This window comes from Siniperca chuatsi, linkage group LG19 (genome assembly GCF_020085105.1).
Source record: "Siniperca chuatsi isolate FFG_IHB_CAS linkage group LG19, ASM2008510v1, whole genome shotgun sequence".
Classification (NCBI taxonomy): domain Eukaryota; kingdom Metazoa; phylum Chordata; class Actinopteri; order Centrarchiformes; family Sinipercidae; genus Siniperca; species Siniperca chuatsi.
In genome coordinates, this window is record NC_058060.1 from 26,083,882 (window position 1) to 26,110,099 (window position 26,218).

General features: G+C 42.7%; 1 protein-coding gene, 1 long non-coding RNA gene and 1 pseudogene across 6 annotated transcripts; 2 read left to right on the forward strand and 1 right to left on the reverse strand.

The window, feature by feature from the left end:
- LOC122866459 overlaps positions 1–2,104 on the forward strand; it is a 66,214-nt pseudogene extending 64,110 nt beyond the window's left edge.
- Positions 2,105–2,156: 52 nt separating this feature from the next.
- LOC122866522 lies at positions 2,157–22,870 on the reverse strand. Its single transcript, XR_006375727.1, has 2 exons — positions 22,815–22,870; positions 2,157–2,347 (listed from the first exon to the last, which is right to left on the reverse strand). It is a non-coding gene; the product is annotated as an uncharacterized LOC122866522 (long non-coding RNA).
- On the forward strand, positions 8,386–25,333 carry LOC122866463 (protein NLRC3-like). Of its 5 annotated transcripts, none has more exons than XM_044176161.1 (10): positions 8,386–8,453; positions 8,801–8,929; positions 9,193–9,312; positions 9,963–10,198; positions 14,198–15,992; positions 17,602–17,775; positions 19,752–19,925; positions 20,989–21,162; positions 21,611–21,784; positions 22,442–23,446. In XM_044176161.1, the coding sequence occupies exons 2-10, from the start codon at positions 8,820–8,822 to the stop codon at positions 22,449–22,451; spliced, it is 2,967 nt and encodes a 988-aa protein (XP_044032096.1). In that variant the 5' UTR covers positions 8,386–8,453; positions 8,801–8,819; the 3' UTR covers positions 22,452–23,446. The 5 variants fall into 5 exon arrangements, 4 of the variants coding, with proteins under 4 accessions (XP_044032096.1, XP_044032094.1, XP_044032097.1 ...); XM_044176159.1 differs by having other exon boundaries at positions 8,389–8,453; positions 14,195–15,992; XM_044176162.1 differs by lacking the exons at positions 8,386–8,453; positions 19,752–19,925; positions 20,989–21,162; positions 21,611–21,784 and having other exon boundaries at positions 8,754–8,929; positions 14,195–15,992.
- Positions 25,334–26,218: the final 885 nt, after the last annotated feature.

Consider the following 26,218-nt stretch of genomic DNA (forward strand, 5'->3'; position numbering starts at 1 on the left):
CCTCAGCTCTGAAGTCCAACCCCTCCCATCTGAGAGAGCTGGACCTGAGTCACAACATCCTGCAGGATTCAGGAGTGAAGCTGCTGTCTGCTGGACTGGAGAGTCCAAACTGTAGACTGGAGACTCTGAGGTCAGTTCACTGACTGTAGTTTATCTAGTTTATTTTGTGTGTGTGTGTGTGTGTGTGTGTGTGAGTGTGTGTGTGTTTGTGTGTGTGTGTGTGTGTATGCATATCCAATTCAAATTTTTGGTTCATACATTTTTGGGATTTGCCTGATCACAAATCTGAAGAAATATAAATATTTTTCAGAAATGTTTTTTCTTTTCAAATGGCCAGTCAGTTGTTAGAGTAATGAAAAGCAGAGAAATTAAATGTTTGACAGGGTAGTTTTTCAGCTTCCACAGACTCACATTGTGGTCCATCAGTCGGTGGAGATGATGTCAGTACTGATGAGGCTGTAGAGTGTGTGAGGGATGTGAATGTGGTTATTGAGGATCTGATGACAGCAGATAAAAACAGGCTACAGAGAGTTTGAGCTTCTGTGTAAACAGAGAGAGAGACAGGTTAGATAAAGAAAATAAAGACATGGATGCAAAGCTCAATAAAGGTGAAGTGAGGACCTGTGATGATCTTCATGATATCAGGAGCTGATATGGCTGGTACAGAGACAACCCACACAGCTGCTGTGGTGTGGTGTGCATTAAACCAGAGCGCAGAGTAATAAACAGCAGCCTAACAGGCCAACACGTCACAACAAAGCAGGATTCAAGGTCTGTCTGAGGATTTTTAAAAAAGGAGGTGAGATAGTGTTTGTGATTTAGAGCAACAACAGACTGTATATAGTTTTTAAAAAGTTTCTGTTCTCTAACAAATCAAACTCTATTTAAGAATCATCAAACATTTTTTTTCTCTCAGAAATGAAACATGGAGTTTATGCAGAGATCTTTTGATCATAAAGTTCTATAAAGTTTTAGAAGCTGGATGAAGATTAAACTGCACATCAAACTCACAGTTCCTCTGGTTCTTATCTCCATCATTTATTCTTTATTCAGATTGAGTGGCTGCAGTTTGTCAGAGATCAGCTGTGCTTCTCTGGCCTCAGCTCTGAAGTCCAACCCCTCCCATCTGAGAGAGCTGGAGCTGAGTGAAAACAACCTGCAGGATTCAGGAGTGAAGCTGCTGTGTGATCTTGTGGAGAGTCCACACTGCAGACTGGAGACTCTGAGGTCAGTAGAGGGCTGGAGTCAGTCCATGCTGCTTTCAGCAGTATTGTACTAAACACAGTTAGTATCAAAGCAAAGATCCAGTATTTCCTGTAAACCTCCGACCTTCTCAGTGGCTGCTTTTCAACAAACGTGGTCTTTCTACAGACCAGAACCTCTGCTGAAGTCCAGTAATCACAGCTGATGTTCAGCTGTTCAGTCGTTGAACATGTAGGACCTTTAACATCATATATATATCTGTCCATTTATCTTTTGTTGTGTCCAAATGTTTTTATCACAGACTCCATATTTACACATTTGTCATGTAATATTTCAGAAGTAGATGAAATATTCAGACGTGACTGAGACGCTGGTTTTTAACAGCTCTGAGCGCTAACAGCAGTAAATCCATCATTAAAGTGAGCAGTGAACATCTCTCTGTTTCTGCAGTCATGATGCGTTCAGGGACTCTCAGCACTTTATTTCCACTGTGTGCTTCAGTGAAATCTGCAGAGTAAACAGACTCGATGCCCAAAGTCTCTGCAGGTGTGTGAGCTTCCAGCTCAGTGTGTTCACTCCAACACGTTAACATGAGCGCTGAAAGGAAGCTGGCTGCGCTACACAGCCGCTCCACTTCTGGTCTGAACAGGACTGAGGTCTCTGCTGGTCTTTATACTGGATGTGCTGCTTCACTGACTGACAGCTGATGGAGGGAGTCTCTGTAAACACTGATTTATCACTTCTGCTGTCTGTCTTCTTCTCTCATCAGATGGAAGTGATCAGAAAGGCGGTTGTGTTGAGAGGACCAGCTGTGTCCTGATGATCCAGAGGTTGAAGCAGCAGCTGGTGTGTGGAGAGGCTCTGACTGGGCCATGTTACTGGGAGGTGGAGTGGAGAGGAGAGCTTCACCCAGCAGTGACTGACGGAGGAATCACAACAAGTGGAGATGAGTGTCAGTGCTGCAGTCTGAACTGCTCTGAGATCAGCTCCACTGTCAGACACAAAGGCAAGTCCACCATCGTCCCTGTGTGTTCCTCTGGATGTGGCAGAGTATCGTCAGTGTATCTGGACTCTCTGCTGCTGCTCTGTCCTTCTACACCGTCTCTGCAGACACACTGAGACTCCTCCACTCCTTCTGCTCCACCTCCTCCACCAGAAGTCTGCAGCTTAACTATCTTTCTCTTCAGTGTGAGATTATATTTCTGTCTACTTGTTCTTTTCTCTTCTGTATGTTTATGTTCTTATTTCCAGTAGTTGGTGTTGCGCTCCTCTCAGAGTTCAGGGCACACTAACATGATGTGTGGGAATCTAGTGGAAGTAAAGCAATATTCATTATCCTCAACAAGTGTTTTACTTATAATAACTGGGTTGATGCTACTTTTTGTTTTGCAGTCATATAATAATAAAACTTTATTTATAGAGCACTTATCTTAACAAAGTACAAAGTGCTTCACAGAGAAATAAAACACCGCAGCGAATGATGAAATGTAAAGAAATAAAATACAGAAAAGCAATAAAATAAACAGTTCAGGTAAAATCAGGATCTGCTTTCTGATAAAAATGTGTTTTGAGACGAGACTTAAACGAAGACTCTGACTCAGACAGCCTAATGTCTTCGGGCAGGTTGTTCCAGATCCTCGGGGCCCTGATGGCCAAAGCTCTGTCCCCCTTAGTTTCCATCCTGGACTCAGGAACAGACAGGAGACCCCTGCCCGAAGATCTCAGACTACGTGAAGGTTCATAAGGGATTACAAGGTCTAAAATATAGTCTGGAGCCATGAAGAGCCTTAAAAGTAATCAACAAGATCTTAAAATCAGTCCTGAAACTAACAGGGAGCCAGTCTAAAGAGGCTGAACCAGGTGTGACGTGGTCGCACCTCTGGGTCCTGGTTTACAGCCGAGCAGTTGAGTTCTGTACAGTCTGCAGGCGTTTCACAGCTTTTTGATTAAGTGAACAGGCTGTTACAGTAATCGAGGCGTGACCATGTATGTATGTTGTATCATGACAGCAGCAGGAACAGGGAACGACCTGGAGACAGAAATCCGCAGCAGCCAAGTCGAGTACAGAACGGTGTCAGCAGTGAGCACATACCATCACTAGCTTCAGACCGACTGGCAGCAGAGGAGTTGAAGGCAGCTTGGACAGGGCCAACGAACTGAATCTGTTCTTTAACAGATTAGACACACCGGCTCCTGGTCATCCCCCCTCTAACTCAGCTGCTGTCGGCCCTCAATCTCCTCTGAGTACTCTGCTCCCCCCTCCCCATCAGGCTAACGGCCCTCTCCAGACCGACGACTCCCCCTCCCCACCTGTAACTTCTGCTGTGTGCCTGACTGCTGACCAGGTGAGAGGACAGCTGATGAGGCTCCACTCGAACAAGGCTGCAGGCCCCGATGGGTGCTAAAAGCCTGTGCCCCCCAGCTTTGTGGAGTCCTTCAACACGTCTTCAACCTGAGCCTGAGTCTTCAAAGGGTCCCCATTCTGTGGAAGACATCTTGCCTCGTTCCTGTGCCGAAGACGCCACGTCCCAGTGGCTCCAAGGATTACAGACCGGTGGCACTGACCTCCCACATAATGAAGACCCTGGAGAGACTAGTGCTGGAACAGCTGCGGCCCATGGTCAGACCCCTCCTGGACCCCCTTCAGTTTGCCTACCAGCCCCGGCTGGGAGTTGAGGACGCCATCATCTACCTGCTTAATCGCATCCACACCCACCTGGACAGGCCGGCAAGCACGGTGAGGATCATGTTTTTTGACTTCTCCAGTGCTTTCAACACCATCCGGCCTGCCCTGCTGGGAGAGAAGCTGGCAGCGATGCAGGTGGACGCCCCCCTTGTGTCCTGGATTGTGGACTACCTGACTGGCAGACCACAGCATGTGCGGCTGCAGCACTGTGTGTCAGACAGCGTGGTCAGCAACACTGGGGCCCCTCAGGGGACTGTCCTCTCTCCCTTCCTCTTCACCATCTACACCACGGACTTCAGCCACCACACAGAGTCCTGCCACCTTCAGAAGTTTTCTGATGACTCTGCTGTGGTGGGATGTATCAGCGGTGGTGATGAGACGGAGTACAGGGCTGTGGTGGGTAACTTTGTCTCATGGTGTGAGCAGAACCATCTGCAGCTCAATGCGACAAAGTCAAAGGAGCTGATTGTGGATCTACGGAGGGCCAAGGCACCAGTGACCCCGGTTTCCATCCAGGGGGTCAGTGTGGACATTGTGGAGGACTACAAGTACCTGGGAGTATACTTAGATAACAAACTGGACTGGACCAAGAACACTCAGGCTGTTTACAGGAAGGGCCAGAGCCGTCTCTATTTCCTGAGGAGGCTGAGGTCCTTCAACATCTGCCGGACAATGCTGAAGATGTTCTATGAGTCTGTGGTGGCCAGTGCTATCCTGTATGCTGTTGCATGCTGGGGCAGCAGGTTAAAGGTAGCGGACGCAAACAGACTGAACAAACTGATCCGTAAGGCCAGTAACATTGTGGGGTGGAGCTGGACTCTCTGGCGGTGGTGTCAGAGAGGAGGATGCTGGCCAAACTACACGCCATCTTGGACAGTGTCTCCCACCCGCTCCATGACGTGCTGGCTAAACAAAGGAGCACCTTCAGCGGAAGACTCATCCCACCAAAGAGCACCACAGAGCGCCACAGGAAGTCATTCCTGCCTGTGGCCATCAAACTATTTAACTCCTCCCTCTAAGGATTAGTCTGTTTGACCCTAGGTCACTAAACTGGTCATTGAGCATTACATCTCCGCCATAATTAATAATAATTGTGCAATATTCTGTTTACTACTCAAGTGCAATATTAGTTTTCCCTTGTTAGTTTTTCTTATTTATTGTTACGGATATACCTCAATTACTCTCGACAGTACATGCACCTCCGCTTTTACTATTATTTATTACATAATTAGTGACATTGTATTTATACTGTACTTCACCATCTACCAGTAAACCCACTTGGTACTCGACACTTAGTTTATCTTATACTTATACCAACATGTTACTTAATTTATTTCTGACCTGTTTATAGTGTATAATATCGTTTTCTCCTGTGTGCACTGACGTAAAGGCGAGCTACTGTAACAAAGAGTTTTCTACGGGATCAATAAAGTATTTCTGATTCTGATCTGATACAGCTATGGTAACCCCCGAGGGACAAACACAGTCAGTCAGTCAGCACCTGCACCGACTAAAGCTAAACTTGGTCACACAGTACTGAGTGAGTTAGTAACACTGTTTATAAATGACAGTTAGATTGGTAACATATAAAAGCTGAGCAGACGGGAGAAGGTGAGGGCTTTTGTCATGTCAGCGAGGCTGTGGCTATTTGCTGGAGACCCTTTGTACCAGTGCCATGTACACAGGTAACCAGGTTTCTAATCATTTTCTTACATATGTGGATGACAAAAGACCACAGACGGAAACAGCTGAGCGATGGATGAAAGGAGATCATTACATCACTGTGGACAAAATATTAAGAGTGTAAATCAAATCTATGAAATGTAGCCTTGGAAATAAACTCATGTAATGAGAATAAAGAAATTATTTTTGTCATGATGATGTATTTTTAGCTTTTTGATAAATTAGTACAGAAGTCTGTAAAATGATTTAACAGTTTTTACTGTTTGTTTCCATATACAAAGAGATAAAACTGAAACAACCCTAGGGGCTAGGGAATCCATTATGTCGATTTCGATTCTTAGGACAAGTTCAGGGTGGGATTGGATGTTGTGATTGTATCATCAGTTAAAAAAAGGATTTTATTAAATTATTTGGCAGTTTATCACTTTTTAAATTCAACTTACCACATATTTATTATATCAGTTAATTAGGTTACAATAGATGCAACTGAAGCTGGTCTGTAACTCTGAAGGTGAAGACACTGTTTGCTGCTGAACCGCCTCAAATAATCACTCTTCTACATTAAAAATTTAAAAAAGCACTTTTTATATGTAAGAAAGTTTGTCTGTTTTTATGATTGTTCTCATTAAAGCTGTGTTCTTTTGTTTGGCTAAAAATCTGCTCTGTGTGTCTTTATTGAAGCTGAAGCTGCTGCTGAAGTTGATGATGATGATGATGACGATGATGCTCTGTCTTGTTTCATGACTGGACGGAGCAGAACGGATATGGTCCATAATCTTTACATTTACAAACAGAAACACACTTCAGATGTTTTGTTTTGTGACCATGATTCATGAATATTTTACTAACTAACTGAGGATTATTTTCATTATCAGTTAATATGACGAGACGGTGTAGTCCCTCATTCGTCCAGGAGTGTTTCATCGTAGAAAAGGTTTCAGTCGTAGTCATCTGGACACTGTTTTCAAATTCAAGATGTTTTGGCTCCCATCCAGAAGTCATTCTCAATTGTGAAAATGATCTGAGAACTCAGAAATTTAAGCTACTCTGTGTTGCTTAAGCCCCGCCCTCAGGGAGGAGTCTACCTGAGTGTCTGCTGTTTACCCTGCCTAGTTTCACCTGAAACTGACCTAATAGTTTCCATGATGGCCCAGTAATCAATAATCAGGCCTATTGTTTTCTGGCTGCACCTCCCTCATCACTGTTAAGTACCTGATTAGCATGTGATTGGCTTAACAGTGTTAATACACTGTGGTAAACTTTGGGCAGATTGAATCTCAGACCACCATTTCTGTTCAAAGAGGGGTTTTCTTTTTTCCCAAAAATGGCTTCTTTGACTCCTCGTTCAAACCAACTCTGCTCTCTTCTTCGAATCTTCACCTCGCTGTCTTCAAATGTGCGGTTTGTAGCTTTTAGATGCAAATGCACGGCGCTCTGCAATCCCGAGTTACAGCAAGCCCACCGCCTTTCCGCTTACCGCTCCCGGTGTGATCCCTGTCGGCCCGAACAGTCTGAAAGCCGTCGATGGAAACGTTATGATCCAGGATATCCTGGTGGTATCCATGTCTCTGAGAAGCACATCAAACTACACTCACGGAACTCCGTCTGACTCCGGGCTAATGCCGTTAGCTCGTCCATTTTATTCGCCAGCGATCTCACGTTGCCCATGACGAGAGAAGGCAGACACGGCTTAAATCTCTTATTCTTAAATCTCTTTTGTCTGCACCCCTCTCTCTTCCCTCGCCGCTTCGTTCCACCTCTGCATCCTCGGTGTGTCCTCCTCCAGATCTCAGTGGGGACATCGGTAGTCCTGGGCACCATGCCGCTCGGCTTCAGCGCGATCAGCTGTTCCCTGGTGTTAACAAATTCTGCCAAACAGCTGAGCTGCAGCGGTGCCCTGACCGAGTAGCAGAAGAAGAAGTTCCACAGCGAAAAAAAGTACAAAAACACTTTCTACCCTCATTTTCGTAAAGAGCGTAGTTTAAATTACACTTACACACAAGTTACTCAAGTTTGGAAGAAAAAGGAAAGTTAAAAGTTGGAAAAAAGTAAGACGACGAGACGGAGCTACGGCAACGGGCAGCATGCGGGCTGGCGCATGCGCACTACACCACATTTACTGCTGTGCAATATCCACCGTCTCATAATAATCTCAATACACTACATAATCTCTACACTTAACTTGACAGTTCATGCGCTACTACTTATTATTTATATTATTACATTGTATTATTATACCGTACATACTTATCATCAACCGGTAAATCCACTTTGTACTTTACACTTGTTTTAATTTTATACTTATACCCACCTGGTACTTAATTTATCTGACCTGTATTATAGTGTATTATATTTTTTGCTTAGAACTTCTATTCCTGCTTTTATACAGCAGCTCACTGATGTGACAGTGAGACACATCATGTTAAACAGCTGATCTGTGTGAGCACACACACACACACACACACACACACACACACACACACACACACACACACACACACACAGTTGTGTTTCCGTCACTTTCGGGGACATTACATTCACTTACATTCATTACCTGGAGACTTACCCTAACCCTTACCCTAACCTTACACCAAGTCTTCACCCTAAAGTTTGATGATTTCATTATAGGGACGGACATTTTGTCCCCACAATGTGACTGTGTAAACAAATTTCTGTCCCCACAACATTAGTAATACCTGCCCACACACACACACAGATAAACTCACCTGATTTCCTGTAAATGGAGAGGGGGGGAGCAACACTGACCCGGTGATCCAGGTACATAAGAACAGGGAGGACCCTGAAGCTGAAAGTGTTCAGTTAGTTCAGACTCCATTTTGAGTCGACAGAGCAGAAGGAGGAAACTGAAGGCTGAGGCAGGGTGAGTGTTAATCCAACATTTTTATTATTTTACCGTCAAAGTCTGTGAGTCGGTTTCCTCCCTGTGGACTGTAGAGGAAAGAAATGTGAGAATGACCAGTTTGTCTCATCTGTGGACACAAAGTCGTGATTGGTTGAATAATAAATATTAAAGCTACAGTAACCCAAAAAATCAAACACAGAGTTAAAGAAAAGTGACCAGGTGGAGCTGATTTATTAAACTGTGTGTTATTATACTGTATACTGTGTGTGCTCTCAGTCTTGTTTGTAACTCGGGACTGGTCAGACTTGTTTCTCTTGATTCTCGTGTTCTGAGCTCACAGTCAGTGTTTCTGTTTCACCTCTCAGACTGACTGAAGGCCAGAAGATGAGTGTTTGTGTGGAGGAAGAGGAGGACAGAGCAGAGTCTCCAGGATCGAGTTCGTATGAAGATCTTCCTCCAGACTTCAGTAATGAATCTGGACCCTCAGACACAAAGTAAGAGAACTGACACTAACTCAGTTATATGACTCATTTTCAGTTACCAGTTACCTGTTTGTTTCTTCCTCTGAGTATCTGTGACAGCTGTCAGTCACCTAGAAGAGCTGTAATCTGATCTGAGAGGACTAATGCAAACTTTTAAACCTCCTGATTATCAACAGCAGCAGCAGTTTGTGTGTTTAGAGCTTCCTAAACGTCTTTCATCAGAGAATCTATCAAGGATTCATATGATACGAATAAAAACATCTTGGTGTTTGCAGAGTTGAGTCCAACAGACAGAGAGCAGAGTCTCCAGGATCCAGCTGTCTGTCTATGAAGAGTGACCGGTCCAAAGGAAAACCTCCAAACTTCAGTAATGAACCTGGACCCTCAGACACAAAGTAAGAGACTGTTTTTACTGTAAACTGAGCTGATGGAAGATGAAGCATTGAGGATGAAGACTAAATGCTAAAAGATTTATATTCATGATGCAGAACTATTAGTGCAGATACTGTTTCAAACTAAGATGGATCTTAGTCTGAGTTTTATAGCCACAATCTACTGATATCAGTATTTCTGTAACATAATGACATACAAACAAGGCAGCCATCTGGACATGAACCTGTGACACCACTGCTACGTGCTTCGTGTCTTACTTACTTACTTATTTAGACCACTTCTAACCTCAGTTTAAACCTAACTAACTCAAGCTAAGCTGCCCAAAGTGACTGTAAAACAGTGAAGGACATAATCAGCTGTCTTTAATGGAAGGCTTTTACTGTGAAGTAGCTGCAGGAAGTGTTGAGTTTGTATTAATAACAAACTACAGGCAGATCACTAAATGTTTAATAAGACAGTCAGATAGGAAAAGCAGTTAATTAGTGTTTCTGAAAGCAGGAGAGTTGAGATAAAAGGAACAATCATTGTCATTACAGACTGAAAGCTGAAGGCAAACAGAAAAGTAACGACACTTTTACTGTTCTCTGTGAGCGTCTGAGCTTCGACACAGTGTCGTGCAAATAATTTTAGTTCTAAAGAAATGTCTTCACAGAGACAGGAAGAGGAGTCCTGTTTCTATGGAGGAGCAGCCGTCCTGCTGTGCTTTGTGTCAGGACGTCCTGAAGGATCCGGTCTCTACCAGCTGTGGACACTGGTTCTGCAGACGGTGCATCACCTCATACTGGGACCAGTCTGCTTCATCAGGAGACTCCTCCTGTCCCCAGTGTGGAAAAAGATCCAGAACAAGACCTGGACTGCAGACAGCCCGTCAGTCCAGCACTGTACAAAGTAAGACTGTACACCTGTCTGCTGAAAACACTACTTGTTGTTTTAATACATTTGTTGTGTCATACAGTGCAGCCATTTAAGATCTTTATAAACATCATTACATTTAAAGTCCAGCTCCAGCAAACATATCTGCTCTGTATCACTCGACCTGTGTTCGCCTTCGAGAGAAAATCTGAACCCAAAAGAAATACATTTATATTTATTATATTTTGGGTTTATGGTTTACACAAGATGGTGCCGCAGATGGCAGCCTCTGTGTTTTGGTGCACGTTGCTTTGTCTTGTCTTGTTTGGAAATTCAGTTTTCTGCTGTGATACCTGGAGCTCTTTCACCAGACTTCGCACATCGTTACCGGGAATATTTCTCTCCAACATGCGCTCACTGTGCAATAAACTGGATGAACTTCAGCTACTGGTGAGAAAAAACAGACTTTTATTCATCTTCCGTTTTATGCTTCATGGAGACGTGGCTGCGTGGATTGATACCGGACTCTGTGCTGCAGCTGGCAGCCTTCCAACTCTTCAGAGCGGATCGCGACACAGAACTTTCCAGCAAAACAAAAGGTGGAGGTATCTGTTTTTACATCAACAGTGGCTGTTATAACAACGTGACAGTGAATCAGCAGCACTGTTCTTCTGATCTGGAATATTTATTCATAAACTGTAAACCCTTCTACTCCCCGTGAGTTTGTTTATTCATTCTGGTCGGTGTTTACATTCCACCGCAGGCCAACGTGAAGGACGCAAACCGGACTCCTTAGTTATTGTCCTTGGTGACTTTAACAAAGGAAATCTCAGCCAACTCCCCAAATACAAACAGCTTATTAAATGCCCGACCAGAGAGGAGAACATTCTGGATCACTGTTACACAACAGTCAACAGTGCCAATCACGCCATCCCCCATGCTGCACTGGGACACTCTGACCACGTCATGGTCCACCTGATTCCTGCATACAGGCAGAAATTAAAGCTCTGTAAACCTGCTGTGAGGACATCAAAGCAGTGGACCTGTGAAGCTATGGAGGACTTTCGGGCCTGCTTGGACTGCACTGGATGGGACTGCTACCAACAGTCTGGATGAGTTCACAGAGGCTGTGACGTCCTACATCAGCTTCTGTGAGGACTGCTGTGTACCATCACGCACCAGGGTGAGTTACCACAACGACAAAACCTGGTTCACAGATAAACTCAGACAACTAAGGTTGGAAAAGGAAGAGGTGTTCAGGAGTGGAGACAGGGACCGGTTTAGGGAGTCAAAGTACACGTTTAGCAAGGCGGTGAGAGAAGCTAAATAACTGTACTCAGAGAGACTACATCACCAGTTCTCAGCCAACGACTCTGCTTCTGTCTGGAGGGGCTCAGACAGATCACCAACAAACCTAAGCCCCTTAACTCCATTAACGACCAACCAACTGAATGACTTCTACTGTCGCTTGGAGAGAGACAATGGGACAGTCCTGACACCATCCCCTGTGACCCAATCCACTAGCTCCACCTCCTCTGCAACAACAACCTTCTTTATCCTGGAGAGGGACATCAACAGACTGTTTAAGAGGCAGAACCCCTGCAAAGCAGCCGAGCCAGACTCTGTCTCTCCATATACTCTGAAGCACAGCGCTGATCAGCAGTCTACGGTGTTCACAAACATCTTTAACACCTCACTGGAGACATGCCATGTGCCAGTCTGCTTTAAATCCTCCGCCATCATCCCCGTCTCCAAAAAACCAAGCACCACAGGACGTAATGACTACAGACCCGTCACCCTGACATCTGTGGTAATGAAGTCTTTTGAGCGCCTTGTGTTGTCCCACCTCAAATCCATCACAGACCCACTCCTGGACCCTCTGCAGTTCGCCTACAGAGCCAACAGGTCTGTAGACGATGCAGTAAACATGGCCCTCCACTTCATCCTCCAGCACTTGGACTCCTCAGTTACCTACGCCAGGATCCTGTTTGTGTGCATGTGGATCACAGACTTCCTGTCTGACAGGAGGCTGAACGTGAGGCTGGGGAAACATGTTTCTGACTCCTGGACCATCAGCACCGGTTCCTCCCAAGGCTGCGTTTTTTTCCGCTCTGCTCTTCTCCATTTACACCAACAGCTGCACCTCCAGTCACCAGTCCGTCAAGCTCGTGACCTACAGGTGGGAGATTTAGAGATTTATCATCTGGTGACCTGGTGCAGTCAGAACAACTTGGAGCACAACGCTCTGAAGACAGTGGAGATGGTTGTGGATTATAGGAAGAACCCAGCCCCACCCACCCCCATCACCCTGTGTGACTCCCCTGTCGACACTGTGGAGTCCTTCCACTTCCTGGACACCATCATCACCCAGAACATCAAGTGAGAGCTGAACATCAGCTCTCACTTGAAAGCTCACCAAGAAAGCTCAGCAGAGGATGTACTTCCTGTGGCAGCTGAAGAAGTTTAATCTGTCAAAGACAATGATGGTGCACTTCTACACCGCACCCATTGAGTCCATCCTCACCTCCTCCATCACCATCTGGTACGCTGCTGCCACTGCCAAGGACAAGGGCAGACTGCAGCGTATCATTCTCTCTGCCGAGGAGGTGATTGGCTGCAATCCCCCACACCACCACCCCCACCACCGTCATTTAAATAACGGTCATATTGTACATATTCTTTATTATTTTATATTCTGAAATAATTTTCAAATATTCTTTAATATCTTATTGTCAATTTTATATTTATGATTCTTGACCTGCAGTACTTGCTTTATCTTTCTTTATATTTCTGCTATGTTTTTGCACCAAAATACTAAATTCTGTGTGTAAACCTTCTTGGCAGTAAAGCTGATTCTGATTCTGATGATAGCGCCCCGTGTCTTTGCATTAACCAATCAGAATGCTGTTTGTTCTCCATCTGCATAGATGGAGATGGAGAACAAAACGAACATCCACTGAGGAAAAGTGCACTGCTAACATCACTTTGCAGGCTACAGTAGATACCTAATTAGCTCATCAGTCTCAGCACATTTAAAAATTGAAAGGATCATGCAGGTACATCAACATCATCAAATATGCTGAACTGCTTCAAGTGCTGCATTCAGAAATAATAAGAGGGAGAGAGAGAAAGGATTTTAGGTTTTTTATGGGCCAAGGTGAGTTGAACAGGGGAGTTTTCAGTCTGAAGATGTCTACAGTTTCTGATGTCCTGATTTCGATGGGGAACTCGGTCCACCATTGTGAATCCAGGACAGCAAACAGTTGTGATTTTGTTGAGCGGTAGCTAGGCCCCCCTCGTAGTGAGGGACTAGCAAACAAGCCGGCAGTAGCAGAGCGTAGTGCACGGACTGGGTGTAGCTAGGGCTCATTTACAGGGGCCAACCTAAGATGGTCTCCTCCCTCAAACCGAAGCCCTGTCTGTAGCTAAACTGATTGGATCAACACGTGTCTGTGCTGGTGACCAGAGAGAAAGCTCTGTTTTTTAAAAGTCTCTCTGTGTTCAGCTTTCAGTACTTTTGTAGCTTCTAAATGAATCTCTGTGATTTGGAGTTTACTTTCACTCCTGTGTTCCTGTTTGCACTTTCAGATATCAGCCTTATTTTACTGTTTACTGGTCACTTTAGTCACATCAGAGCTTTGTTAACTTACTGCTGATGTAAATTTGCAAACCAGCGGGAGGCTTTTATTGTGAAGCAATTACAGGAAATGGAGTGTATTTGTCAGAGATTCTCAGCGTTTCATCTACACAACAAGACATGAACATGTTCTGTATTATTTGATCGGTGGATCAGTTTTAAATATCACAAGGACGAAGGAACAGCTACAGAGAGCTGTTCAGATGAAGAGCAGCAGACGATCTGCTGAGGCTCAGCCTGTCGCCTCTGCTGTCAATCAAACATTGTTTTTATATTGGTAATCAAAATAATCACCAGATTGTCAAATTGTCTTTGTTTTGTCTATCATAGATTCAAAAACACTTTTATTTATCATTCTCGCTCTCTGTTCAGTCTCAGCATTTTTCTTCTTTCAGCAGATAGTGGTCTGCAGGAGGTTTTAGATGAACATAAGATCAGTCTGAAGAGGAGATGTGAACATGTGACTGAAGGAAGTGATGAAACAGGAAGTGGAACCCTCCTCAACAGGATCTACACTGAGCTCTACATCACAGAGGGACAGAGTGAAGAGGTTAATACCCAACATGAGGTGAGGCAGCTTGAGACAGCTTCCAAGATGGAGCCCCTCCATGACACTCCAATCAAGTGCCACGACATCTTTAAAGCCTTGCCCGGCCAACAGGGACACATCAGAGTCGTTCTGACGAACGGCGTCGCTGGCGTTGGAAAAACCTTCTCGGTGCAGAAGTTCACTCTGGACTGGGCAGAGGGCTTGGAAAACCAAGACGTCAGTCTGCTGATTCTGCTTTCGTTCAGGGAGCTGAACTTGATCAGAGATGCGCGGTACAGTCTTCTCGAGCTGCTCCATGTTTTCCACCCAACATTACAGAAGGTCACAGCAGAGAAGCTCGCTGTCTGTAAACTTCTGTTCATCTTTGACGGCCTGGATGAAAGCAGACTTTCACTGGATTTCCACAACAATGAGGTCGTGTCTGATGTCACACAGGAGTCATCAGTCAACGTGCTGCTGACAAACCTCATCGAGGGGAATCTGCTTCCCTCGGCTCTCGTCTGGATCACTTCCCGACCTGCAGCAGCCAATCAGATCCCTCCTTCATGTGTTGGCAGGGTAACAGAAGTACGAGGCTTCACTGACGCCCAGAAGGAGGAGTACTTCAGGAGGAGAGTCAGTGATGAAGAGCTGTCCAGCAGAATCATCTCACATATCAAGACATCCAGGAGCCTCCACATCATGTGTCTGATCCCAGTCTTCTGCTGGATCACTGCTACAGTTCTGGAGCACATGTTGACTACAGACCAGAGAGGAGAGCTGCCCAAGACCCTGACTGACCTGTACTCACACTTCCTGCTGGTTCAGACAAAGAGGAAGAAGCAGAAGTATGATGACGGACATGAGACGAGTCCGCAGGAGCTGATGGAGGCTGACAGGAAGGTTCTTCTGAAGCTGGGGAGGCTGGCGTTTGAACATCTGGAGAAAGGAAACATCATGTTCTACCAAGAAGACCTGGAGCAGTGTGGTCTGGATGTCTCAGAGGCCTCGGTGTACTCAGGAGTTTGTACAGAGATCTTCAGAAGAGAGAGTGTGATCTTCCAGAAAACAGTCTACTGCTTTGTTCATCTGAGTGTTCAGGAGTTTCTGGCTGCCGTCTACATGTTCCACTGTTACACCGACAGGAACACAGAGGTACTGGAGGACTTCCTGGGAACATACTGGCAATACAGGGGCTCACCCCTGGATGTCTTCCTGAGGAGAGTCATGCAGAAATCCCTTGAAAGTAAAAATGGCCACCTGGACCTGTTTGTCCGCTTCCTTCATGGCCTCTCTCTGGAGTCCAACCAGAGACTCTTAGGAGGCCTGCTGGGTCGGACAGACAACAGTCCAGAAATCATCCAGAGGGCCATCAACAACCTGAAGGAGAAGAACAGTGGTAAGATCTCTCCTGACAGAAGCATCAACATCTTCCACTGTCTGATGGAGATGAACGACCACTCAGTCCATCAGGAGATCCAAGAGTTCCTGAAGTCAGAGAACAGATCAGAGAAGGAACTCTCTGAGATCCACTGCTCAGCTCTGGCCTACATGCTGCAGATGTCAGAGGAGGTTCTGGATGAGTTGGACCTGAAGAAGTACAAGACATCAGTGGAGGGACGACAGAGACTGATTCCAGCTGTGAGGAACTGCAGAAAGGCTGTGTAAGTCCAGATATGATTAACATTATAGATCAGCAGTTTAGTTCTTCAGATATTAACACTCTAAAATTCGTATTATTCTTAAAATAGTGTTCGACTTGTTTATTGCAAACATTATATGTCAGTTGTATTTTGTCACAGATTCTTGAGCTGTTTCAAACGCTGTGACTGAATAAAATGTAGATTTTTCAGTTGGCTGTGTTTATAGCTGTCAAGTTAATGAACACAGTTATTCTATTTATTTCTAATAATTACATACATAATGTTACTTTTACAGCTTTTTCTTCTATTTATCTTCCTTTGGGTGATGGAGGCGACATGCAAACCTCGTAAAACAAATTAAGGACTTTAGCGGTTGTGATTGAGGTCTCATCACAGAAGCTTTTTATCACAACATATAGCAGTATTTTACAGTTATCAGTAAATGCAGTAAAGTTATTATTACTTTACTTTTTTTAGATTCCATAAGACTCAGTTTTTATGAATTGGCTTTTAATTAGTTTTAATTATTTATAGAATTCAATTATTTAATTCTTTATTCTTTGTTTATTAACTATTCTAAATCTATTTCTGAACTGCACTGTCTTTACTCTGTGTTGTAACTTCTCTGTATATATTCTGTTTTATGCCTTTAAAGCACTTTGTGAACTTGTTTTTGAAAAGTGCTGTATGGAGAAAGGATTATTATTATGATTCTCATTATTATTATTTAATTTGAATATATAACTTTTGCTGAAGCAGCCACTGTGGCCACAAGTGACAGTTATGGGATAATGTTGAATACTATTTCGATTTGGTAGCACAAGTAAGAAAAGTCATCAATTCAGCGAACTGATTCAGTAACGTCCGTTACACAACAACATTTGTCTAAATTTTGCTAACATTAGCCACCGTAAACTACTGTTCATACGAGACAAAGACTCTCTGTAAAACCCCTGAGTGTGTTGAACCGAGCAATGGTGCATTTTTATTGCTTATGGATTCAACTTTTAATTTTAAAGAGGGAAGTTGTGTTACATAGTATTTCTGATGCTCAGAAAAGAATGTTGATGACAAAACAACATGCAGTCATCAAATATTGTATTTTATTCATATTGAATTATGTACAGGTCTAATATTGTCAAGCGATTTGTTTCACATCTGTATGGTTTGGCAGCAGTCATTGAATTTTCCCACTCATGGACGTGAACCTGACAGCAGCAGGTAGCTAGCAAAGAGAGATCATCTTTCCAACTGTAACTGGTCACTGAGTTGTAAAAATGGTTTTCTAATCCAGACGGCCTCATGCTAACTTTGTGGAGACAGACATGGGATCAGATCACACTGACAGACTGAGGACATTATGGAAGCTAAATGTAATTACATTTTCTCTCCTTCATCTGCAAGATTAAAGCAAAACAAAGATCTAAAAGTCTGCAGGTATGAGAGAAAGTGATGAGAATTATTGTTTCATGTCAAACACAGTGACATAAGATTAGCTGAACCACTGATGTGAAGAGCAAATGTTCATCAAAACAGGAAATGTCAAACTGTTTAGTCATCAAATGCATGAAGTAAATATAAAGTGTCCTCTTTCATAATAACATATTTGGTAATGAATGTGTCATGACAGACTTTCTGACTGTGGACTCTCAGAGACTCACTGTGAAGTTGTGGCCTCAGCTCTGAAGTCCAACCCCTCCCATCTGAGAGAGCTGGACCTGAGTCACAACAAGCTGCAGGATTCAGGAGCGAAGCTGCTGTCTGCTGGACTGGAGAGTCCAAACTGTAGACTGGAGACTCTGAGGTCAGTTCATTGTCTGTAGTTTATCTACTTATATATAAATATTTCTCAGAAATGTTCTTTCTTTTCAAATGGCCAATCAGTTGTTAGAGTAATGAAAAGTAGAGAAATGAAATGTTTGACAGGGCAGTTTTTCAGCTTCCACAGACTCACATTGTGGTCCATCAGTCAGTGGAGATGATGTCAGTACTGATGAGGCTGTAGAGTGTGACAATAAACAGCAGCCTAACAGGTCAACACGTCACAACAAAGCAGGATTCAAGGTCTGTCTGAGGATTTTAAAAAAGGAGGTGAGACCAGTCATAGTGTTTGTGATTTAGAGCAACAACAGACTGTATATAGTTTAAAAAAAGTTTCTGTTCTCTAACAAATCAAACTCTATTTAAGAATCATCAAACGTTTTTATCTTTCAGAAATGAAACATGGAGTTTATGCAGAGATCTTTTGATCATAAGTTCTGTAAAGTTTTAGAAGCTGGATGAAGATTAAACTGCACATCAAACTCACATTTCCTCTGGTTCTGCTGCTGATTTGAACATGTCAAAAGGTGCAGCGCTCTTTAACAAACAAGTATTGCACCGACTCAAAGTCACATAAGTGATGATTATCAATGACAAAATCACATTAAAGATTTCTGAGGTTCTAAGTTATTTCCAAGTTCTTCTTGACAACAAATCTAACTGTTGCTCTGTTTTCATGTCAGCATTAATTATTTGAAGCCACAGACCTTTAGATTGCAACAAAAAGCAAATAAATGTTTCAGCAGCAGAAACATGTTTTTCTTAAAGGACAGGTTCATATTTCTTCAAGTCTATCTCAGTACAATACTCACGTTTCCACCTGTCCATTCAGTTTAGCTTAGACTAATATGAGGCTTCAGCAGTCTGAGTTACACATATCAAGTCAGTATTTAGTGTTGGACAGTGTTTCCTTGTTGAGCTGCAGTGGAGGAATAGTAACTCAAAGAGGGAACTTGGTCCTAAAAAGTCTGTAACTTTGGTAAACCCCTCCCATCTGAGAGAGCTGCAGCTGAGTCTCAACAACCTGCAGTATTCAGGAGTGAAGCTGCTGTCTGCTGGACTGGAGAGTCCACACTGCAGACTGGAGACTCTGAGGTCAGACACCATTTTTTACTTCTGTGCTGAGATTAATATGATGTGAAAGTTGTGGTGACACTGAACTGCAGACATAAGGCTGATATTAGACTGATCCACACTGAGTATCTTAATGCTGAAGTCTGTTTTCTTCTTCAGTGGTTTAGTCCATTGACTGTGGCAGAGCGATGTTGAGCTACACATTTAAAACCTGAATATAACAAGAAAAATCTCCACTGGATAATTCACTCTGAACCTCTTAAACTCTTGAGTTTCATCTTATAGTTCACATCAGGTTTTTAAATAAATGATAATAAAATACATAAATACAATAAATAAATAATTTTAACTATCAGACAATAATAAAAATATAAATTTTTTGCATTTTCCAACATGTTTATGAAGCTATATCATGCTTATACTGTCTGAAGAGTTTAAACTGAAGATGCTTTGATTTTATGACTCCACTAGAAATATTGTAGATGTCTTTTGTTCACATTTCTGACATATTTGGCATCTTTGGAAACTTTGGGATCTTGAGTCAAATCTTAAATCATTTTCTGTGGGTTTTTATTTGTGTTTGGCTGCACAACATGAGTTTGTCTAGATGGAGCCACTGGTGGAGCTGGCAGAGGTTAAGAGGTGAAGTCACTACGTCTTTATTGAAGCAGCAGCACGATGTCATTAATATTAATGAGAGCTCTTTTTCACTTTCTGTATTTTACAGTTTGAACCTGCAGCCTGTTGGGTTCAGGTGTTTGGAGTTTCCATTTTCTAAACTTCTACTTTCTAAACCTTCTTCAGCTCTGAGCAGATTATTAAACACTGAATGATTTCAAGCAGGAACATTGTCTTCTAAAGTTACATCATTTATTCTTTATTCAGATTGAGGGACTGCAGTTTGTCAGAGATCAGCTGTGCTTCTCTGGCCTCAGCTCTGAAGTCCAACCCCTCCCATCTGAGAGAGCTGGAGCTGAGTGACAACGAGCTGCAGGATTCAGGAGCGAAGCTGCTGTCTGCTGGACTGGAGAGTCCACACTGCAGACTCGAGACTCTGAGGTCAGTTCACTGACTCTGTTACTATTGTAGATCTGATATGTTTAATTAATAATTGGACCTAATTTATGTTCATACATAACTTACATCCATAAAGTTGGAAATTTCCTTTTGTTCATATTTTCATGGTTATTGTACTAAATTTAGTCTGCAGTCACAAAAGACTTGTGTTTCTTAAAGAAACTTTAGGAAATGTCCCGTTAGCTGTTAAAGTAAATTAATGTGTATAATTTTTGGTAAATGGTCACATCTGTATACAGAAGATCCTCTGAACTAATATTTGTTTTAAATTGATCAAGTTTACTTGCTGAAGTAGAAATATTTATTTGGTTTCTGTTGATTTCAATGTGTTTTCACAAATAATGTCTGATCATTGATATTGATCCTTCAGAACGAACACACACACACATATACAGACTGTCTGTAATCGTTCCTTCTGTCCATACTGTCTGTGAAGCAGTCCTCTTATAACCTGACTCCAATGTTTCGAGACGGAGGACAAAGTCCACTGTCTTGTTCTGTGTAAAACTGACTTCTAAAGTTTAGCTTAGACTAATATGAGGCTTCAGCAGTCTGAGTTACACATATCAAGTCAGTATTTAGTGTTGGACAGTGTTTCCTTGTTGAGCTGCAGTGGAGGAATAGTAACTCAAAGAGGGAACTTGGTCCTGAATAGTCTGTAACTTTGGTAAACAGCCACTTGATTTGTCTAACTCAGACTGCTGAAGCTTCATGTTAGTTTCCTTTTAATGACATAAACCTACTAAGGTACCAAATACAGTAAGAAGAAGGTCATGTAATCAATGAATTTCATATTGATCCTGTAATTCCAGACCTGACTGAGATCAGCAGCATGTTATTGATCTGTGTTGACATGAATAGGTGTATGAATGTTGTGCTGACATGATGATGATCCACAATAACACAATGACAAAGTCACTCTACTCATTTTAGGGAGAAGCTCATTGATTAGGACAGAGTGATGTTGAGCTACACATTTCAAACCTGAACACATCTGATCGGATTATTAATGGATTTTTATCTCCATCATTTATTCTTTATTCAGATTGAGTGGCTGCAGATTGTCAGAGATCAGCTGTGCTTCTCTGGCCTCAGCTCTGAAGTCCAACCCCTCCCATCTGAGAAAGCTGGAGCTGAGCTACAACAACCTGCAGGATTCAGGAGTGAAGCTGCTGTCTGCTGGACTGGAGAGTCCACACTGCAGACTGGAGACTCTGAGGTCAGACACCATTTTTTACTTCTGTGCTGAGATTAATATGATGTGAAAGTTGTGGTGACACTAAACTGCAGACATAAGGCTGATATTAGACTGATCCACACTGAGGATCTTAATGCTGAAGTCTGTTTTCTTCTTCAGTGGTTTAGTCCATTGACTGTGGCAGAGCAATGTTGAGCTACACATTTAAAACCTGAATATAACAAGAAAAATCTCCACTGGATAATTCACTCTGAACCTCTTAAACTCTTGATTTTCATCTTATATTCAACATAATGTTTTTTAAAAACTAAATAATATTAAAAAAACAAAAATACAATAAATAAAGAATCAGTTTCAACTAAACTTCTACTTTCTCAACCTTCTTCAGGTCTGACCAGATTATTAAACACTGAATGATTTCAAGCAGGAACATTGTCTTCTAAAGTTACATCATTTATTCTTTATTCAGATTGAGGGACTGCAGTTTGTCAGAGACCAGCTGTGCTTCTCTGGCCTCAGCTCTGAAGTCCAACCCCTCCCATCTGAGAGAGCTGGACCTGAGACTCAACAAGTTGCAGGATTCAGGAGTGAAGCTGCTGTCTGATCTTGTAGAGAGTCCACACTGCAGACTGGAGACTCTGAGGTCAGTAGAGGGCTGGAGTCAGTCCATGCTGCTTTCAGCAGTATTGTACTAAACACAGTTAGTATCACAGCAAAGATCCAGTATTTCCTGTAAACCTCCGACCTTCTCAGTGGCTGCTTTCCTCAGTGAAGCTGTGAGAGGAGGATGGTGACGGGCTTCAGGATTGGACAGAGAGACAGAGAGAGAGAACAGTCAGCCAATCAGATGAGCCAGAAGCTCGTTGTGATCGTGTGTGTGAGTCAATGTGAAGACGACTGTTGTTGCTGTGTTCATGTCTACAGGAAATAAAGCTGGATTCCAGCTGGCAGCATTACAACATGTACAGAGACAGTGTCCTCGTTCATCAGACTGTCGTAGCATCAAATCTGATCTCAAAGTGTTTGTTCTCTCATTTCAACACTAAACAACTGATCAGTTCATCTTTGTCACTGCAGGTGTGTGAGCTTCCAGCTCAGTGTGTTCACTCCAACACGTTAACATGAGCGCTGAAAGGAAGCTGGCTGCGCTACACAGCCGCTCCACTTCTGGTCTGAACAGGACTGAGGTCCCTGCTGGTCTTTATACTGGATGTGCTGCTTCACTGACTGACAGCTGATGGAGGGAGTCTCTGTAAACACTGATTTATCACTTCTGCTGTCTGTCTTCTTCTCTCATCAGATGGAAGTGATCAGAAAGGCGGTTGTGTTGAGAGGACCAGCTGTGTCCTGATGATCCAGAGGTTGAAGCAGCAGCTGGTGTGTGGAGAGGCTCTGACTGGGCCATGTTACTGGGAGGTGGAGTGGAGGAGAGCTTCACCCAGCAGTGACTGACGGAGGAATCACAACAAGTGGAGATGAGTGTCGGTGCTGCAGTCTGAACTGCTCTGAGATCAGCTCCACTGTCAGACACAAAGGCAAGTCCACCATCGTCCCTGTGTGTTCCTCTGGATGTGGCAGAGTATCGTCAGTGTATCTGGACTCTCTGCTGCTGCTCTGTCCTTCTACACCGTCTCTGCAGACACACTGAGACTCCTCCACTCCTTCTGCTCCACCTCCTCCACCTGGACCTGGACCTGGACCTGAGTCTGGCTTTATTTTTTTCTTTCTGTTAGATTCATTCAGATATGCTGAACCCAAAGTGCCTCTGCAGATTCCTTCTGTTTAAAACAGCATAACTTTACATTTACAGTCATTTAAATTGCAAACAGGCTGTTTAAATGACTGTGAACTAGGGTAAAGTCTGTGGTTATTACTGTATTTGTGTCGCACTGCAATGATGGAGACCTGCTGTTGATTTTCACATTATGATGTTTCTTGGAGGTTGATGAATGCAGAAGTCTGCAACGAAGTTTAAGTATCTTTCTCATCAGTGTGAGATTATATTTCTGTATACTTGTCTGTTTATGTTCTTATTCCATATGAATCTATCATTTTATTCTGTAACAGATTGCATTATTTGCAGTAACAACACTAAAGAAAGTATTAGAAAGGGGAAAACCTTAACATCACTTTCTCTAAATGCCACATGTTTAAAATAAATGAGATGGGGCCGAAACAAATGTTGGCCTAAAATGTCCGAGCCCCCACCTGCATGAAATTGTAAGTGAAATGTTTTATTTGTTCTGTAATGAACAAAAATGATTAAAAACAGTGTTATCAGTCCACATGTTGATTGATGCAATCAGCTGAGAAATTGCTTATTTATGAAATAGATCATTTTATCTCAGCGCCAGTTGCTCCACTTCCTCTCTGTATGATGTTTCATCACTTTTGCTGATGACGCCCCGCCACTGTCGTGTCATTGGCAAACCTGATGATGTGATTGTTTTCAGACTCGGCAGAACAGCAGTGGGCTGAGCACGCAGCCTTGGGGGGCGCCTGAGTGTGACATGATGGTGCCTAGTGTTCTGGGGCCGATGCATAGTCCAGTTACAGAGGGGGATGTTTAGGCCCAGCAGAGAAAGTTTCTCTACCAGCTCCTGGAGGGGGATTGTATTGAATGCTGAACTAAAGTCGATGAACAGGATTCTAACATACGTGTCTTTGGTCGCACTTTATTTTACGGGACACTAATAAGACGTAATAAAATGAGATTAAGATTATGATACTTGAAATAATGTTCTTTATTAGACAGTAAACTGTTATACCATAATTACACACTATACACCTAAATTATGCTGTAATTAGAAACCGCATACAATGTCGTATTAGACCCTAAATATACTATACTTAGACACCATTATACCAAATTCTACTCTAATTAGAAACCATTTTACAAGATCATAGTCTAATTAAATCATATACAATAACACATCAGATGCAGCATGGGCCTCTGATAGCTTAATTAGACAACACAGGCTGTAATTAGAAGAATTTAATGCCATATTAGATCGGACACAGCCTTTATAATAGTCACAGAGCTCAGAGGACAAAACATTTATTTGGCCTTTATTTAACACGGTTTCACTTTTTTTCCCACGGTTTAAGATTACACTACACAATATTTAAAATGCCTCAACATTTCAAAAATATATAAAATTATGGTAATTTGAAACACTAGATTTTGTCGAGACTTTGAGAAATTTGGCCAGTGTTATTGTGCATTAGCGTAACGTTTACCTAATACATGTCTAACAATTCGAAGCAAATCAATTAACCTGAATTTAGATTTTCACATAAGTTTTGATGTGTAACACAAGTTACTGCTACTGACTGCGCTGTGTGAGAGATGACTGTTGGGAAAGAAAGGCACTTTTATATTTGTTACAAGATGTTTATTTCTTTCAGTCCTTGTTGAGCTCATGGCCACCTGTGAAGCCTCCACCACGCCTGCTACACACAGCATGAACTGTAAGTACCAGTCTTGGCTACTTGACTTTAGACAGCTCATTTTACATCGTCTGTCTTCAAAGGACGACAACAACAAATGTTAAAGACTGTCATCTATAGTCTGAAGTGTTGCTGCCTTGCTCCATTTTCTCCTACAGATGTGACATAATAGTATTGTAAACATGAGAAACTGAGCCACCCTTTATAGTTAACTATATATTTTTTATAAAATATAATTAATTATTTTCCTCCCATAACCACATCGTGGATCAGTGGTGAGAGCTGCAGAGACCTTGGGAAGCTACCTCAGCGTGCTGGACGTCCGTGTCTGCTGGTTCGGCTGGGTGGACTGCGGTGGACAGGCCTTCTCGCCTTCTTTTCCCAGTCCCCGCGAGGAAGAGCAGCACCGGATGTCCTCATCATCCACTGTGGCGGCAATGACACAGGGAGGTCAGCAGCGTCACGCTGGTCAACGTGATGAAGGAGGACAATCCGGTGAAGCTCGACAAGGCCAGGAAATCAACAGGGTTACAGCTACATTTGTTCGTAGCTTAAACGGTGTTATGATTGAGCACCTTCACATTAGACATGACAGTCCTGGGCTGTTTTTGAAGGATGGAGTTCATTTCACACCTCGAGGAAATGATATGTTTTAAGTACAGCAGCTTATTGCCTTAAAGACCACCTCCAAACGCAGTGAACTGCTTACAGTTGGCAGTGTCACTGCTTTTGAATTTGGCCTTTAGGACCCATTTTATTCCTTCATTCCCCCCCCCCGGACTCTGCAGCTCTCTGGACAGAGCCGTTACCTCTTGCACAGGCCCAGGCTGTGGATCTTATTAGAATAAATGCGTTTACTTTTGCATTTATAGATTTAAATATTGTCCACCTTTTTGTGTTTTGTCCTTTTATTTAAAAAAACTAAAAGATGGTTCACATTTGAATAAATTCTATTTATATTTGCACTGCCTTTCTCTTCACTACTGATTACAATGTGAAATCCAACATTTGAATCTGACTTATCACCGAGTAGTTATGAATCCCCCTAGGAGGTATCGTTTATTTGTTGCAAACTGAGAAGGTCTTCCTCAGGCAAATACACAGTGAGTGTTATATAGTGAGGCGAAAAGAAACAATCAGCTGATCGAATGCACCTTTCTTTTGCCTCACAGTACCTGTGCAATACCCACAAGACCTTCTCAGAGATCGCAGATGGACGGCACCTCCTAGGGGCTTCAAAGCTATTCAGTGTGCAGATAACTGCTTTCACAGGAGAAAAGTTTCTCAGTGAATGTTCCACATGTGTCTTAAAGAAATGTCCAAACGAAACCAGCATATAAGATTATCTTTTCATTTTTTACTTTCTGCTAAGATCTATGCAGAATGTTGACCTATAAATAGCATCTTAATGTTTTCATTTATAACTATTAACTATGATTTTGTTAAAAGTTTAGATCACCACTATATTTCCAATTAAACTGATGAATGACAGCTTTTAAGAATGTGCTTTTACTCTAAAGTATATTTAGTCTGATCCATTTTCTATAACGCTACTACACAAGCAACACTTTAAAATTAAAATCATATCTTGTATTCATGAAAACATCGATATTAAAGGCTGCAAATT

Bases quoted from the DNA above. Each gene is read 5' to 3' on its own strand.
- LOC122866463 (XM_044176159.1), top strand. From the start codon at position 8,820: ATGAGTGTTTGTGTGGAGGAAGAGGAGGACAGAGCAGAGTCTCCAGGA. The intron at 8,930-9,192 runs GTAAGAGAACTG...TGGTGTTTGCAG, and splicing joins TCTGGACCCTCAGACACAAA to AGTTGAGTCCAACAGACAGA. The intron at 17,776-19,751 runs GTCAGTTCATTG...TTCTTTATTCAG, and splicing joins TGTAGACTGGAGACTCTGAG to ATTGAGGGACTGCAGTTTGT.